Raw genomic sequence first — 17,788 nt, 5'->3', positions numbered from 1 at the left:
TCATCCACATATACACACAGCAAGCTCCCACAAACAGCAATGTGATAATGACCAGATCATATGTTTTAGTGATGTTGGTTGAGGGATAAATATTGGCCAGGACACCAGGGAGAAGTCTCCGCTTCTTCAAATAGTGCCATGTGTTCTATTGCATCTGATAGAGTATTCAAACAGGCTCATTTAGACAGACTGTGAAAATTCACAGACCCCCAAGTCAAGGCTGCTACATGCAGTTCGGTATGTTGCATTAACTCATCAATCAACTTGACATTTTCGGACCTTGGGTAGCGAGCCAATTAAAACGTTAAAAGACTTTCAATTGAGCCAATAAGGTCAAAGAAGGCGAGTTCTTTTCTGTAAATTGAACCCGGTATAAAATACAGCCATTTTGACCATGTGTCTCAGTAAGACAAAGAAACTGGCAATCAGCCAGCAGCTTGTTACTCTCTGCCAAGATTAAAAAGTTAAAACTACCATCGGAGTTCGTATTTCATTCCAAATTAAGAGATCTAACAATTTTGGCGCTGCGAACAGGATCGCTGAGGAAAGAAACTGAATTTTGGACGTCGGACCTACATGTTAAGGTAAGGACTCCTCTTTTTAAAAAAAGTCCTCGGTCAAAAGTCTAAATTCGCCTCTCCTTCTACGCGATTCCGAAAGCCTCCGGTTTGCGAACCCTCCGGTTGGTAGTCGGCTCGAGGTCCCATAGACGTCTAAACTTCGGCGGTGTGTTAGTTAATTAATCACCGACCTGTTGATCGGCTAGCAGGCCTACGACTCGAGACCCCAGTAAAGAATTCAGTATAATGGCAGCAGGAGACAAGGGCAAAGAATTGCCTACAACTGTTAAAGGTGAGCAGGCACCACCTGAAGTATCGCTAGATTTAATTCTCCAACAGTTGAAAGAATACATAGAGCAACAATTCAACTTAGCTAAAACCTGTATTAAGATCGAACAAAAGTACGGAACCTCCAAAGGACAATGGTCCTTGGACGAGATTAAAAGGGTCTGGGGAAAAACGACCCGTATGAAAAATAAAGAGCGAACTAGATGGTCCCTAGCGGTTATGGGCCAGATGCGAAACCGGAATGAAATTATAATGCGTTCCCAACATGATCGAGAACTGACCAGTACAAAGGATCAATTGCAAGCAGTTTGTGCACAGCTGCGACAGAAAAGGCTTGAACTTGAAAAGCTGGAAGCGGAAGTTAAAGATCTTAAAGGTGAAATTAAAGAATGGAAAAAATCATTAGGTCAAGAGACAGTAACAGGAAAAGGAAAATGTATTGATCAATTCCCAGGGTACCCATGTTTGGATAAATTAAAAGCGCAAACCCAAAGACACGACCGAGGAATAGATACGGTTTCTGAATCCTCCGACAATACAGTGTCGGAGGATGATGAAGAATTAGGGGTGCGCTTTGCCCCGTTTAAAAAAAGACGAGTTATAGTCAAATCAGAAGAGACTGCGGATGAGGGCAGAACCAAAAAAACAAAGAGAAGGGTGTATGGAGAATAATTAGTTCATGCTCCGGCAGACCCAGAGAAAATTGATAAATGGTCCAAGGAATTGCCCAATCCAAAGAAAGGGGGAGTAAAAACGTGGGACCAATTGGACCGCTTAAGAAATATATATCAACTTCATCCCTGGGACGGAGTGCAAATTTTGACCATAATGGTGCCAAAAACACAGGGAAGAAAATTGCACGACAAGGTAGATGAAGCTTTGGGGCAGAATGAGCAAGAATTAGACGCAGGATGGGAGGCGATTAAACACTGGCTTCAAGCCTTCAGTCCAGCTAAGACAGACTGGGGAAAAATTGCAGCTTGCCAACAGAAAGGAACAGAGCAGGTCCTGGAGTATGACGAGCGGTTTAGATGCACGTGGCTAGAACATTCAGGTATGAATAATACGGATGAGGAAATGGATGAACAAGCGTTTGGACCCCTGAAAGCAGCTTTCGTGGCAGGTCTAAAGCCAGAACTGTCCAAAATGCTTAAGGTAGTGTTACCGGACTGGGAAGGTAGAGGAACTACCTTTGCAGCATTGGTGGATCGATGTAACCAATTAGATCGGGATATGGGAGCTAAAGTCCGAGCTGTACAGGCTATGGGATGGAAATCCCAGGATTCCGATAAACAGTCATTAGGAAAATTACCCGGAAAATGTCATTATTGTGGGAAAGAAGGTCACTGGGCCAAGACGTGCAGGGCAAAACAGCAAGGTCGTGGCTGGGGAAGAGGACGCAGCCAGGGATACAATTCAGCCAACAAGCCAGGTTTGTCACAAGATAACGACCTCATAGAAGCATTTAAGCGACTGACAATACAACAACAGAAGGAGTTACTTGGGATAGCAAAAAACGATTAGAGCCCACCCTGGCCCCCCTCCTCGCACTAATACAACAAAGGGGAGATGGGCTATATATAACTGTGAGGGTGGGCGATAAGGATGTGGACTGTCTTTTAGACACAGGGGCGGAATTAACATGCTTACCCCTACAATATGGAGACTTTTTGCCGTTGGATGGTAGGGCACGTACAGCCTATTGGTACAACACCGGTACTTATTGGGCTGGGTCCACATGAACTAACCACGCCGGTCTGGATAGGCCCAGTAGATCAACCCCTTTTGGGAATGGACGTTCTAATCCAAATACATTCATCGTTGCATTTCGAGGATGGTCGGGTGACATGGTCAATTAGAACTTTGAAGAAAGAAGAATTGAAGGAACACCCAATATGAGCTAAAGATAAGAACGATTGTGGCCTACTCCAGATGGAGCCTGCGTCATTCACAGGGACCAAGCCTCCATGCACTAAACAGTATCCCATCAGTCCAACTGCCATCGCGGGAATCTTACCGGTTATTCAGCAATTGGAGAAACAAGGGGTGCTTATTAAAACGCATAGCTCCTCCAATAGCCCCGTGTGGCCGGTACAGAAATCTAATGAGACTTGGCGTTTGACTGTCGATTATAGGAAAGCTAACCAGTGTATTGATCAAAAAGCTCCTTTGGTCGCAGATCCCTTCACTATTTTTAATGCCCTCAAACCGGAACATAAATATTTCTCGGTTATAGATATGGCCAACGGATTTTGGTCGGTGCCTCTGGCACCGGAGGTTCGACAGTGGTTTGCTTTCACGGTCCAAGGACAACAGTCTACTTGGACCCGGTTACCGCAGGGTTTCCACAACAGCCCTACGGTATTCCACATGGCTTTACAAACCATTTGCGAGAATTACCTCCCCTGTCATCCAATATGTAGACGATATCCTGCTAGCTTCAAACATAGAAGAACAGCATGAACAAGATTTACGAGCTTTGCTGGATCACCTTCGGCTGAAAGGACATAAAGCCAGCATCGACAAAGCACAAATATCCCAAGAAGAGGTTGTATGCCTGGGACAAAAGATTTCACAAGGAAAGAGAGAACTTACCCAGGATAGAACTGCAGCCATTCGGGCTGCTAAAAAACCCACCACTATTCAGGAACTAAGGTCCTTTTTGGGATTGTGTAACTTTAACAGAAATTGGATTGACTCCTTCACACAGCTTGCTCAGCCATTGAATGATATTTTAAAGGGGAAACGTGCCTCTAAAGAAGCCATCACCCTCACTAAAGAACAGCAAGAGGCCTTCCTGAGTTTGAAAAAGACTTTGTATTCGGCACCGGCTCTGGGAATCCCCGACAGTGGTAAGCCATTTACCCTGTTTGTCCATGAGAAAGAAGGATATATGACAGCTATACTGACACAAGAACATGGGGATCTGCAAAGACCTATTGGCTATTATTCGGCAAAACTGGATGCGGTAGCCCTCGGATGGGGAAGTTGCCTCAGGGCCATGGAAGCTACATGTCGAGCAGTAATGATCACTGCGGGTCTAGTCCTCGACCAAAAGCTGATTGTCAAGTGTCCCCACACCATACATGCTTTGCTGTCTATGAATAGAATGTCTCAGGTGACAGCAGCAAGATGGACCCGCTGGACAGCAGTTTTGGAAGCTCCTAATCTCCATATCGTCCGGGCCAGCCCGGTTAATCCCGCAACTATGCTCCCAATGTCAGAATCGAGGGAGCAAGAGGGGGGAGAATGTGAAGAGCAAGACTGCGTGGAGATTTTAAAAGAAACAGAAGAAGCAGCCTTAGCAGCAGAGGAGCCTCTGCACAACCCAGACCTCATCCTGTTTACAGATGGTTCCTCCTTTGTTGACAATGGTACCAGAAAAGCAGGATGGGCAATTACAACCTTATATGAGGTAGTGGCAAAAGGACGTTTACCCTCAGGAACGTCAGCACAACAGGCCGAGTTACGGGCCTTGTCAGAAGCATGTCGAATAGCAGAAGGGCAGACAGCTAATGTCTACACAGATTCGCGTCACGACTTTGGTATGTTATGGCGGAAAATAGGATTCCTCACTGCTGCTGGTACACCTGTCCGAAATGGAAAAGAAGTCCGAGACTTACTGGAGGCCATACAATTACCTCAGGAAGTGTCCATCCTGAAGTGTAAGGCCCATACCAAGGAAAATACCACAGAAGCACAGGGAAATGCCCTAGCCGACCAGGCAGCTAAAGATGCCGCCTCACAGGGCGTTCCTCCAGAAGAACCAACACAGATGTGCAGATTGAAAGCACTCAGGACTCTGACACGAGACCTTCAAACAATGCAAGGCGAGTGCTCCCAAGAGGAAAAATGGACATGGATTGAGGCAGGAATTAAGCTATGTGAAGATGGTGTCTGGAGACAAAGAGTTACCGACAAGCCAGTCGCGCCACAAGCGCTTATGCCTTTTTTAGCCCAACAGATCCACTCGTGGGGACACTTGGCCTCACAACAGATGACGGCACGGTTCCAGAAAAGCTGGTGGGGCCGGGGATTTAAAAAACATGCCCAGCTGGTAACAGACTGCTGTGTGGTCTGCCAGAAAAATAATTCTGGACCCATCACGGTAATGCCCCAACTGAGGCCCCCTGCCCCTGTCGGACCATTCCAGCATCTGCAGGTTGATTATATATCTCTTCCTTCATGCCAAGGATACATTAACATTCTTGTCATGGTTGACAGGTTCTCTCGATGGGTAGAAGCTGTCCCAACTAAAAGAGCCACAGCCAATCACACTGCAAAGGTCTTGTGTAAGGATTACATTCCCCGATGGGGAGTCCCGAGTAGCATTGACTCCGATCAGGGAACACACTTCACAGGTGCTGTCTGCCAAGAAGTCTGTAGGTTACTGAACATTACGTGAGATTTACACTGTCCTTATCATCCACAATCATCAGGACAAGTAGAGCGAATGAATCGAACTCTGAAACAACGGCTTGCCAAATATCACCAAGAAGGAACACCATGGCCCCAGGCACTACCAATAGTGCTATGTAGCATTAGGGCAACCCCAAACAGAACTACAGGTCTAAGCCCATTTGAAATTTATAACAGGAAGACCCATGTCGCTGCCAGGAACTATCGATTTACGGAAAGCTGATGTTCACTTAATGAGTGACACTTTGTTATCTTACTGTCAGAACTTAACCAATGCTATTAGTTCTGTTTCCTGACAGGTATCGGCAGCTTGGGGTAATCCACCCGAAGGAGGACACGACATCATCCCGGGAGTCTGGGTGTATGTGAAAAAGTTGCATAAAGAACCTTTGGGTGCCAAGTGGGAGGGACCTTATCAAGTGTTATTGACCAAGGAAAGAAAGCCTGGATCCACGCTTCACACGTTAAACGAGCACCCGTAATTAAAGCTGAAATCTAATAAGGACAATTACTTTTTGCGAAAATGTATAAATTTACTGTAGTATTGATTGTAGGTATTCTAGGCATAGGCCTACTTCTTACTAGCCGACTCTGCACCAAAGGGAAATAGTAGGGTAGCAAGGGAATTACATGTAAATACCTTTTTATATATGTCATACATTTATGCCAAACAAGGTAACATTTCTAGTTGTTGGGTGTGTGCGCATATTCCTATTCACTCAAAGGGAGGGATTCCCTTGAGGCCAGTTCCCTTGAATATCTCGGAAATGGCTGAGTGGATAATTAATCAAAACAAAACAGGCAATGCGTTTCAGGATACGGAAAACTGGGCACGTAAATGGAAGTCAGCAGGTTACAATCTGACTACCTTTGAAGGGGGATACCAACCGTGGTACAATAATTCCAAACGGCCCCCATTTTTTGTTATCACTAATACAACGGGAATAGGAAGACCGGGGGAATCGGTCTGTCTGATTAGAAACATCAAAGGAGGCCAAAATATGGGGTATCGTAACTGCTCCCGGAATTATAACATAATCAAGCCACGGAACCGTCCAAACTGGGCCGATATGGTAATTTTTAACGTAACGGGGATTCTGAATTGGATGGGATCCTGCTATTTAGCCTACATTGTGCCTTATATGTATCATATAAAGTCACTGTCGGAACATTTACACCGTTCTAAGAGAGCTATCACAGAAACAGAGAGGTTCTTTGCCATTCTGATCCCTGGGTATGGGACTGCCAAACTGGCAAGGGAATCCATTAACATGGCATCCGTTGTGGAACGGGTAGCCAATGATACCTCAGAGGCCCTAGTTAAAATCAATGCAGAAATGGTAGCAATCCGCACAGTAGCCCTACAGAATAGACTGGCCCTTGATTACATCCTGGCTGAAAAGGGAGGTACTTGCGCCCTACTCGGAACTGAGTGTTGCACATATATCCCAGATAGCTCCGAAGAAATTACCCACTTAGCGGAGCATATCCAAAAGGAGGTAGAAAAACTTAAGCAACCCCCATCATTCACTTTGTGGAGTGGAGCCACTGAATGGCTAGGTTCAATAGGAACTTCATTGGTGGAAGGTTTAATTCTATTCGTTGTAATTGTTTTACTTTTATATTGTTTGTTTATGTTGATTAAATGCTGTTGCAACCAGGCGGCTGTAGCTGCTGTCCCGCAGGTGAGACATCTTGCAGGTACCAGCAGGCCATCTGTACGTGGCACAGGGGTATGTTATGCTTAAGGAAAGGTTGTTTACTGGTTGAATTAAGATACTGATTTGGATTAAATTGGAATAAGGTTAATTAACTTACTAAAACCAGACTTCCATTGTGGCCACGATGGAACTCGGGTTGGTGTAAATTTGTGTGGAAGCTACTAGTCCGGACATGTGGCGAAACACATCAACAAATTTTAGAAGGAAACTCTATTAACATGTATGAAATTATTTTGTAGAATGTTTAACCAGTGATACCTGAAGTTTTATGATTCAGTTTGTGAAAGAATCAAAGGGGGGATTGATAGAGTATTCAAACAGGCTCATTTAGACAGACTGTGAAAATTCACAGACCCCCAAGTCAAGGCTGCTACATGCAGTTCGGCATGTTGCATTAACTCATCAATCAACTTGACATTTTCGGACCTTGGGTAGCGAGCCAATTAAAACGTTAAAACACTTTCAATTGAGCCAATAAGGTCAAAGAAGGCGAATTATTTTCTGTAAATTGAACCCGGTATAAAATACAGCCATTTTGACCATGTGTCTCAGTAAGACAAAGAAACTGGCAATCAGCCAGCAGCTTGTTACTCTCTGCCAAGATTAAAAAGTTAAAACTACCATCGGAGTTCGTATTTCATTGGAAATTAAGAGATCTAACAGCATCCATCTGAGAGGGCAGACGGGGCCTTGGTTTAATGTCTCATCTGAAAAGCACTGCACTGAAGGACTTGAACCCACAATCTTCTAACTCAGAGGATAGAGTGCCACCAACTGAGCCACAGTTAACACCAAGTTAGTTAGTAAGTAAGTTAGGGTATATATTTACAGATCTTGAGATGAACGTTTACAATATAGTCGAGCTCCCATAAACCCTTCAATTATTTTTCTAAGGACAGACAGATTCAGAAATTTACAGGAATATTTGAACCCAGGGTCTCTTGACATTCTGTCTGCTTTTCAAAGAGCAAAGCATCATTTTCTGCTGGGCAGTCTCATGCCCAAGCGACGCCAGGATGCGATGGGGCCGAGCTTTCCACCGCAGGTGGGCAGAGCCATGGCACCATTGGCCCAGAACCAGCCAGAGGCTGGATGGGCCGGATGTGCATGAGGATCAGCAAGTTGCCAGCACTCACTGTGCACTGACGGGTAGCTCGCCGATCGGAGGAGGTGGGAAATCCAGCAGCTCCCCATGGAACCGAGCTGGAAGTGAGCATTTCGGGAGGTGGGGGGGGGGGGGCGGAGGGAGAAGGCAATCCGACGGAGGGAGGTAGGGAGTGTTGAGCAACCGGCAGTGGGTGGGACGGTCGATGTGAGATCAGGAAGAGCGTTCATGCCCCCTCTGGCCCCGGAAAGATCAGCGGCAAAGATTTTTATCTGCACGCAGCCTCCAGTGGTCCTTTAAGGAGCGTTGGTTAGACCACTCCACAACCAGTACCAATGGGCAGAGTGTGCACAACACATGCTCCGCCATTTGTACCTGAAAACTGCTCCGGGATCCTACAACATACAGGACCACCGTTTAAGTATTTTAATAAGCTTCCTATCTGTTTTGGGCAGAGTACTAACTGTCCATTTCAAGGCCCCCTTGTTAATAGAATCAAACAGACTGCAGGTTTTTATTATCCACCCACTGCCCTGTGAACAGGTAGGGATATGAAAACAACCTGACTGTAACCTCCATTTTCGCTTTAACCCAGTTTATATATTTTCTTATTTTTTGATCATGCTGCTATGTGTCATTTGTGGGTCAGAGTTAGCACTCTCGCCTGAGTCAGGTGGTGGGTTCAAGCTCCAATTCAGAGACTTGGGCCCATAATCCTGGTTGACACTTCAGTGCAGCACCAAGGGAATGCTGCAGTGTCGGAGGTGCCGTCTTTTGGATAAGACAGTAAACTGAGACCCAGTATGCCCTCTGAGGTGGGCATAACAAAATCCGATGACACTGTTTTGAAGAAGAACCAGGGAATTCTTCCTGGTCATTATTTGGCGTCCTAGCCATTATTTAACCCTCCACCAACATTAAAACAGATTCTCTGGTCATCACCACATTGCAGTTTGTGGGATCTTGCTATGCGCAAATTGATTACCGCATTTCCTATAAAGGGACTACACTTCAAAAGGTAATTAATTGGCAATGAAGCACTTTGGGATGTCTTGAGGTCATGAAAGGCGCTATATACATACAGTTCTTTCACGATTCAGAGGGAAGAAGATAAGCGTTCCACTCCCAAAGACAACCGAAACTGTAAATAAAAAGAATAAAACTGATTTCAAGAGGGGGAAAAAAATCAAACTTCTTCAAGGAGAACTCACCTGCTTGACTGCACCTTGTCCAATCAGCTCTGTCACAGTCACCTCACTCTGTATCATTTCACAGGAGAGCCAAGAGAGGCAATCCTTCATTCCTCCCAGTCGGAAGTGGCCAGGCGGGCATGAGTCTGAGCTCCTGTCTTCAGGTCCCTTCAACCAAGACAAGTGGTCCAGAAGCTGCATTCTGAAGAACGTAGTGACCGTCAGGAGGGCAGCAACAAGAGGTACTAGGCCCAGGCTCACCCTCTGCATCATCGAAGGGCCGTGGTTACCAGCTGTTCTCCCCAGCATCTGCAAAACTCTCTGCTACCTGCACAAGAAGGGTTCACATTGAAAAAGGAAGGGCCAATGATACTCGGGTTTAAATTACGAGGAGTGATTACACAAATTAGGGCTGTATTCCCTGAAACTTAGAAGGTGAAGGAATGATTTGATCAAAGTTTTCAAGATATTAAGGGGAACAGATAGGGTACATAAGGAATAGGAGCAGGAGTAGGCCATTTGGCCCCTCGAGCCTGCTCCATCATTCAATAGATCATGGCTGATCTGATCTTGGCCTCAACTCCACTTCCCTGCCCGCTCCCCATGACCCTTTAGAGAGAGAGAGAGAAACTAGTTGTGCTGGTTGGGGAGTCTTAGACTAGGGGGCATAGTCTAAAAATTATAGCCCGACATTTCAGGAGTGAAATTAGGAAACACTTCTACACACAAAGGGTGATAGAAGTTTGGAACTCTCTTCCGCAAATTGATGCTAGATCAATTGTGAATTTTAAATCTGAGATTGATAGCTTTTTGTTAACCAAAGGCATTAAAGGATATGGGCCAACGACGGGTATATGGAGTTAGATCGCAGATCAGCCAGGATCTCACTGAATGGCGGAACAGGCTCGAGGGGCTAAATAGTCTGCACCTGTTCCTATGTTCTTCTTACTCTAAGCCCAAGGCTGACATTGAATGAGCAGTAAACAGGGAGAGGTGGACAGCTGTTTGACTGCTGGCAGGAGGGGTGCCCAGAAGATCACAATCCAAAACCCAGCATATTCTCACTGTAAGCTGGGAAATCAATGTGTAACTCCATTGTATCCATACCAGAATAAGTTCGTAAAGGGTATGTATGACTATATAAGTACATATAAGTACATGAGTAGGCCATTTGGCCCCTCGGGCTGGCTCCACCATTCAATGAGATCATAGAAAATAGGTGCAGGAATAGGCCATTCGGCCCTTCGAACCTGCACCACCATTCAATATGATCATGGCTGATCATGCAACTTCAGTACCCCATTCCTGCTTTCTCTCTATACCCCTTGATCCCTTTAGCCGTAAGGGCCACATCTAACTCCCTCTTGAATATATCTAACGAACTAGCCTCAACAACTTTCTGTGGTGAAGAACTCCACAGGTTCACAATTCTCTGTGTGAAGAAGTTTCTCCTCATCTTGGTCCTAAATGGCTTACCGCTTATCCTTAGGCTGTGACCCCTGGTTCTGGACTTCTCCAACAACGGGAACAATCGTCCTGCATCTAACCTGTCCAATCCCGTCGGAATGTTATATGTTTCTATGAGATCCCCTCTCATTCTTCTAAATTCCAGTGAATACAAGCCTAGTCAATCCAGTCTTTCTTCATGTTAGTCCTGCCATCCTGGGAATCAGTCTGGTGAACCTTCGCTGCACTCCCTCAATAGCAAGAATGTCCTTCCTCAGATTAGAAGACCAAAACTGTACACAATATTCAAGGTGAGGCCTCACCAAGGCCCTGTAAAACTGCAGTAAGGCTTCCCTGCTCCTATACTCAAATACTCTCGTTATGAAGGCCAACATGCCATTTGCCTTCTTCACCACCTGCATGCCAACTTTCAAGGACTGATGTAACATGACACCCAGGTCTCATTGCACCTCCCCTTTTCCTAATCTATCACGATTGAGATAATATTCTGCCTCCCTGTATCCAAAGTAGATAACCTCACAATTATCTACATTATACTGCATCTGCCATGCATTTGCCCACTCACCTAACCTGTCCAAGTCACCCTGCAGCCTCTTAGCATCCTCCTCACAGCTCACACTGCCACCCAGCTTAGTGTCATCTGCAAACTTGGAGATATTACATTCAATTCCTTCATCCAAATCATTAATGTACATTGTAAATAGCTGGGGGCCCAGCACTGAACCTTGCGGTATCCCACTAGTCACTGCCTGCCATTCGGAAAAGGACCCGTTTATTCCTACACTTTGCTTCCTGTCTGCCAACCAGTTCTCTATCCACGTCAATACATTACCCCTAATACTATGTGCTTTAATTTTGCACACTAATCTCTTGTGCGGGACCTTGTCAAAAGCCATTTGAAAGTTCAAATACACCACATCCACTGGTTCTCCCTTGACCATTCTACTCGTTACATCCTCAAAAAATTCTGGAAGATTTGTCAAGCATAATTTCCCTTTCATAAATCCATGCTGACTTGGACCGATCCTGTCACTGCTTTCCAAATGTGCTGCTATTACGTCGTTAATAACTGATTCCAACATTTTTCCCACTACCGATGACAGACTAAATGGTCTATAATTCCCTGTTTTCTCTCTCCCTCCTTTTAAAAAAAAAAGTGGGGTTGCATTAGCTACCCTCCAGTCCATAGGAACTGATCCAGAGTCTATAGAATGTTGGAAAATGACCACCAATGCATCCACTATTTCTAGGGCCATTTCCTTAAGCACTCTGGGATGCAGACTATCAGGCCCTGGGGATTTATCGGCCTTCAATCCCATCAATTTCCCCGAACACAATTTCCTGACTAATAAGGATTTCCTTCAGTTCCTCCTTCTCACTAGACCTTCGGTCCCCTAGTATTTCCGGAAGGTTATTTGTGTCTTCCTCAGTAAAGACAGAACCAATGTATTTGTTCAATTGGTCTGCCATTTCTTTGTTCCCCATTATAAATTCACCTGATTTTGACTGCAAGGGACCTACATTCATCTTCACTCATCGTTTTCTCTTCCCCTACCTATAGAAGCTTTTGCAGTCAGTTTTTATGTTCCCTGCAAGTTTACTCTCGTACTCTATTTTCCCCCTCCTAATTAAACCCTTTGTCCTCCTCTGCTGAATTCTAAATTTCTCCCAGTCCTCAGGTTTGCTGCTTTTTCTGGCCAATTTATATGCCTTTTCCTTGGATTTAACACTATCCCTAATTTCCCTTGTTAGCCACGGTTGAGCCAAGTTCCCCGTTTTATTTTTACACCAGACAGGGATGTACAATTGTTGAAGTTCATCCATGTGATCTTTAAATGTCTGCCATTGCCTAACCACCGTCAACCCTTTTAGTATAATTTGCCAGTCTATCCTAGCCAATTCACGTCTGATACCATCGAAGTTACCTTTCTTTAAGTTCAGGACCCGAGTCTCTGAATTAACTGTGTCACTCTGCATCTTAATGAAGAATTCTACCATATTATGGTCACTCTTCCCTAAGGGGCCTCACACAACAAGATTGCCAATTAATCCTCTCTCATTACACAAGACCCAGTCTAGGATGGCCCGCTCTCTAGTTGGTTCCTCAACATATTGGTCTGGAAAACCATCCCTTATACACTCCAGGAAATGCTCCTCCACCGTATTGCTATCAGTTTGGTTAGCCCAATCTATATGTAGATTAAAGTCACCCATGATAACTGCTGTACCTTTATTGCACGCGTCCCTAATTTTCTGTTTGATGCCATCCCCAACCTCACTACCACTGTTTGGTGGTCTGTACACAACTCCCACTAGCGTTTTCTGCCCTTTGGTGTTTCACAGCTCTACTCACACAGATTCCACACCATCCAAGCTAATGTCCATCCTTACTATTGTGTTAATCTCCTCTTTAGTCAACAATGCCACCCCACCTTCTTTTCCTTTCTGTCTATCCTTCCTGAATATTGAATACCCCTGAATGTTGAGTTCCCAGCCTTGGTCACCCTAGAGCCATGTCTCCGTAATTCCAATTACTTCATATCCATTAACAGCTATCTGCGCAGTTAATTCATCCACCTTATTACGAATACTCCTCGCATTGAGACACAGAGCCTTCAGGCTTGTTTTCTTAACACTCTTTGTCCTTTTAGAATGATGATATAATGTGGCACTTTTTGATTTTTGCCTTTGATTTCTCTGCTCTCCACCTTTCCTTATCTCCTTTCTACCTTTTGCTTCTGCCCCCATTTTACTTCCATCTGTCTCCCTGCATAGATTCCCATCCCCCGCCGTATTAGTTTAAACCCTCTCCAACAGCATTAGCAAACACTCCCCCCAGGACATCGGTTCCGGTCCTGCCCAGGTGCAGACCATCTGGTTTGTACTGGTCCCACCTCCCCCAGAACCGTTTCCAATGTCCCAAGAATTTGAATCCCTCCCTCTTGCGCCATTCCTCAAGCCACGTATTCATCTTAACTATCCTGCTATTTCAACTCTGACTAGCACGTGGCATTGGTAGCAATCCTGAGATTACTACCTTTGAAATCCTATTTTTTAATTTAACTCCTAGCTCCCTAAATTCACATTGTAGGACCTCATCCCGTTTTTTACCTATATTGTTGGTACCTATATGCACCACGACAACTGGCTGTTCACCCTCCCCCTCCAAAATGCCCTGCAGCCGCTCCGAGACATCCTTGACTATTGCACCAGGGAGGCAACATAGCATCCTGGAGTCTCAACTGCGGCCGCAGAAACGCCGATCTATGCCCCTTACAATAGAATCCCCTACCATTGCAGCTCTCCCACTCTTTTTCCTGCCCTCCTGTGCAGAAGAGCCACCCATGGTGCCATGAACTTGGCTGCTGCTGCCCTCCCCTGAAGAGTCATCCCCCCCCCCAACAGTACCCAAGGTGGTATATCTGTTTTGGAGGGGGATGACCGCCGGGGAACCCTGCACTATTTTCCTTCCGCTGCTCTGCCTGATGGTCACCCATTCCCTATCTGCATGGCTGATCTTCTACCTCAATTCCACTTTCCTGCACTATCCCCATATCCCTTGATTCCCCTTAATATCCAAAAATCTAGCGATCTCTGTCTTGAATATGCTCAACGACTGAGCTTCTACAGCCCTCTGGGGTAGAGAATTCCAGAGATACACCACCCTCTGAATGAAGACATTTCTCTTCATGTCCTCTCGTTCTAGACTCTCCAGCCCGGGGAAACATCTTACCTGCATCTACCCTGTCAAGCCCTGTAAGAATTTTGTATGTTTCAATGAGGTCACCTCTTATTCTTCTAAACTCTCGAGAATATAGGCTTAGTCTACTCCAACTTTCCTCATCGGACAATCCCCCTATCCCAGGCATCTGTCTGGTGAACCTTCGTTGAACTCCCTCTACGGCAAGTATTTCCTTCCTATATCATCTTGAATGAGTCGCAATTTCCTCCAGCTCAACATCAGTAAGACCAAAACCATCACCTTCAGCCCCTGACGCAAGCTCCTTGCCCTTGGATGGTGGAGGTTCCTCGGGAGAGGCCCTTTAACCTGGCAGTGGTAAGCTGGGCCTCTCAGAGATAGGGGTTCATTGCAGAACACACATGGGCATGGCGGGTAGGGTTGCCAACTCTGATTGCACGTATTCCGTGAGGTTTCATGACATGATCTCGCACATTACGAACGCTCTGCCCAGACAAAACAATCCGCACACCCATCTCCAACATTTTTATAACCAATAAACAAAAGTGTTCAAAGAAAATGAAAGCAAAATAATTTGGGGGAGGGGATTGGTCCTATGATTTTTCTCTCAGGTTGCTCATTGCATTGTCCAGGAGATTTCTCTTTAAATCCTGGAGACTCCAGGGCAATCCGGGAGGGTTGGCAACTTTCATATATGGTTGGGTCCACGGGGCTGGCCGGAGATCTGATCTTAAATCTTTTGCGGTCAAATGAGCGGATTGACCGGGGCCGGAGCGACCCCGCCCAGCCCAGGCGGCCTCCCAGCACCGGTCGAGCCCAGTCCGGCTCAGGCGCGCCCTGCCCGGGGACCGCTCGGATCGGACAGGCCAGCAGCAGGAGTCAGAAGCCGCCCCGTTAACCGGGCCTCGGAGCCGCACACAGTCCCTTACCTGCCCGGCTGCAAATCCAGCGCGGCTCCTCGCTCGGGAGGCGGTTCCGCAGCAGCTGGTCACCGGCCACGGCGGTGTTCACAGTGAACCCGAGAGCCCCGGAGAGAGAGAGAGAGAGAGAGACACACACACACACAGAAACCCAGAGCTAGATTCCGAGAGAGACAGAGAAACCCAGAGCTAGACTCCGAGAGACAGAGAAACCCAGAGCTAGACTCAGAGAGACAGAGAAACCCAGAGCCAGACTCTGAGACAGACCTAGACAAGTGAGAGAGAGAAACACACACACACACAAACCCAGAGCCCCAGAGCCAGACTCAGACAGACCTAGACCAGCGAGAGAGAGAAACACACACACACAGAAACCCAGAGCCAGACTCCGAGAGACAGACAGAGAAACCCAGAGCTAGACTCAGAGAGAGACACAGAAACCCAGAGCTAGACTCAGAGAGACAGAGAAACCCAGAGCCAGACTCAGAGAGACAGACAGAGAAACCCAGACCTAGACCAGCGAGAGAGAGAGAGAAACACACACTCAGAGCCAGACTCAGGGAGAGTGAAAAACTCAGAGAGACACAAACCCAGAACTAGACTCCGAGCTAGAGAGACAGAAAGACAGACACATACACAAATCCAGATAGAAAGCACAGACTCAAAGACTGACTGCAAAAGCTTCTACAGATGCGTGAAGAGAAAAAGATTAGTGAAGACAAATATAGGTCCCTTACGTCCGAATTTAGAATGGGGAACAAAGAAATAGTAGACCAATAGAACAAATATTTTGGTTCTATCTTCACTAAGGAAGACACAAATAACCTTCCGGAAATACTAGGGGACCGAGGGTCTAGCGAGAAGGGGGAACTGAAGGAAATCCTTATTAGTCAGGAAATTGTGTTTGGGAAATTGATGAGACTGAAGGCTGATAAATCCCCAAGGCCTGATATTCTGCATCCCAGAGTACTTAAGGAAGTGGCCTGAGAAATAGTGGATGCATTGGTGGTCATTTTCCAACATTCTATTGACTCTGGATCAGTACCTATGCCTGGAGGGTAGCTAATGTAACACCACTTTTTAAAAAAGGAGGGAGGGAGAAAACAGGTCATAAGAGACTGGTCAGCCTGACATCGGTGGTGGGGAAAATGTTGGAATCAATTATTAAAGATGTAATAGCAGCGCATTTGGAAAGCAGTGACAGGATCGGTCCAAGTCAGCATGGATTTATGAAAGGGAAATCATGTTTGACAAATCTTCCAGAATCTTTTGAGGATGTAACTAGTAGAGTGGACAAGGGGGAGCCAGTGGATGTGGTGTATTTAGACTTTCAAAAGGCTTTTGACAAGGTCCCATACAAGAGATTAGTGTGCAAATTTAAGCACATGGTATTGGGGGTAATGTATTGACGTAGATAGAGAACTTGTTGGCAGACAGGAAGCAAAGTGTAGGAATAAACGGGTCCTTTTCCGAATGGCAGGCAGTGACTAGTGGGGTACCGCAAGGTTCAGTGCTGGGCCCCAGCTATTTACAATATACATTAATGATTTAGATGAAGGAATTGAATGTAATATCTCCAAATTTGCTGATGACACTAAGCTGGGTGGCAGGAGGATGCTAAGAGGCTGCAGGGTGACTTGGACAGGTTAGGTGCGTTGGCAAATAAGTGGCAGATGCGGTATAACGTAGATAAATGTGAGGTTATCCACTTTGGTGGTAAAAACAGGAAGGCAGATTATTATTTGAATGGTGACAGAGTAGTGAAAGGGGAGATGCAACGAGACCTGGGTGTTATGGTACATCAGTCATTGAAAGTTGACATACAGGTACAGCAGGCGGCAAATGGCATGTTGGCGTTCATAGCGAGAGGATTTAAGTATAGGAGCAGGGAGGTCTTACTACAGTTGTACAGGGCCTTGGTGAATGAATATTTTGTCCAGTTTTGCTCTCCTAATCTGAGGAAGGACATTCTTGCTATTGAGGGAGTGCAGCGAAGGTTCACCAGACTGATTCCAGGGATGACAGGACTGGCATATGAAGAAAGACTGGATCGACTAGGCTTATATTCAATGGAATTTAGAAGAATGGGGAGGGGCGGTGGGGGGGGGGTCTCATAGAAACATATAACATTCTGACAGGATCGGACAGGTTAGATGCAGGAAGAATGTTCCCGATGTTGGGGAAGTCCAGAACCAGTCACAGTCTAAGGATAAGGGATAAGCCATTTAGGATCGAGATGAGGAGAAACGTCTTCACTCAGAGAATTGTGAACCTGTGGAATTCTCTACCACAGAAAGTTGTTGAGGCCAGTTCGTTAGATATATTCAAAAGGGAGTTAGATGTGGCCCTTATGGCTAAAAGGATCAAGGGGTATGGAGAGAAAGCAGGAATGGGGTACTGAAGTGCATGATCAGCCAT

At 45.8% G+C, this 17,788-nt stretch overlaps 1 protein-coding gene across 2 annotated transcripts in view; it reads right to left on the bottom strand.

The window, feature by feature from the left end:
- The window catches only part of pomk (protein O-mannose kinase), a 36,621-nt gene extending 20,702 nt beyond the window's left edge, over positions 1–15,919 (bottom strand). The window contains exons 1-2 of one of the 2 annotated variants that reach the window (XM_070865935.1): positions 15,380–15,919; positions 9,305–9,611 (exon numbers count right to left, since the gene is read on the bottom strand). In XM_070865935.1, the coding sequence (XP_070722036.1) occupies positions 9,305–9,592 (288 nt within the window). In that variant the 5' untranslated portion in view covers positions 9,593–9,611; positions 15,380–15,919. The remainder of the gene's footprint in view (positions 1–9,304; positions 9,612–15,379) is intronic. The other variant, XM_070865944.1, reaches the window with a different exon arrangement.
- Positions 15,920–17,788: the final 1,869 nt, after the last annotated feature.

The sequence above is a fragment of the Pristiophorus japonicus genome, chromosome 2, assembly GCF_044704955.1.
Source record: "Pristiophorus japonicus isolate sPriJap1 chromosome 2, sPriJap1.hap1, whole genome shotgun sequence".
In the NCBI taxonomy this organism is placed as follows: Eukaryota; Metazoa; Chordata; class Chondrichthyes; family Pristiophoridae; genus Pristiophorus; species Pristiophorus japonicus.
This window is presented reverse-complemented; position numbering and strand designations above follow the sequence as displayed.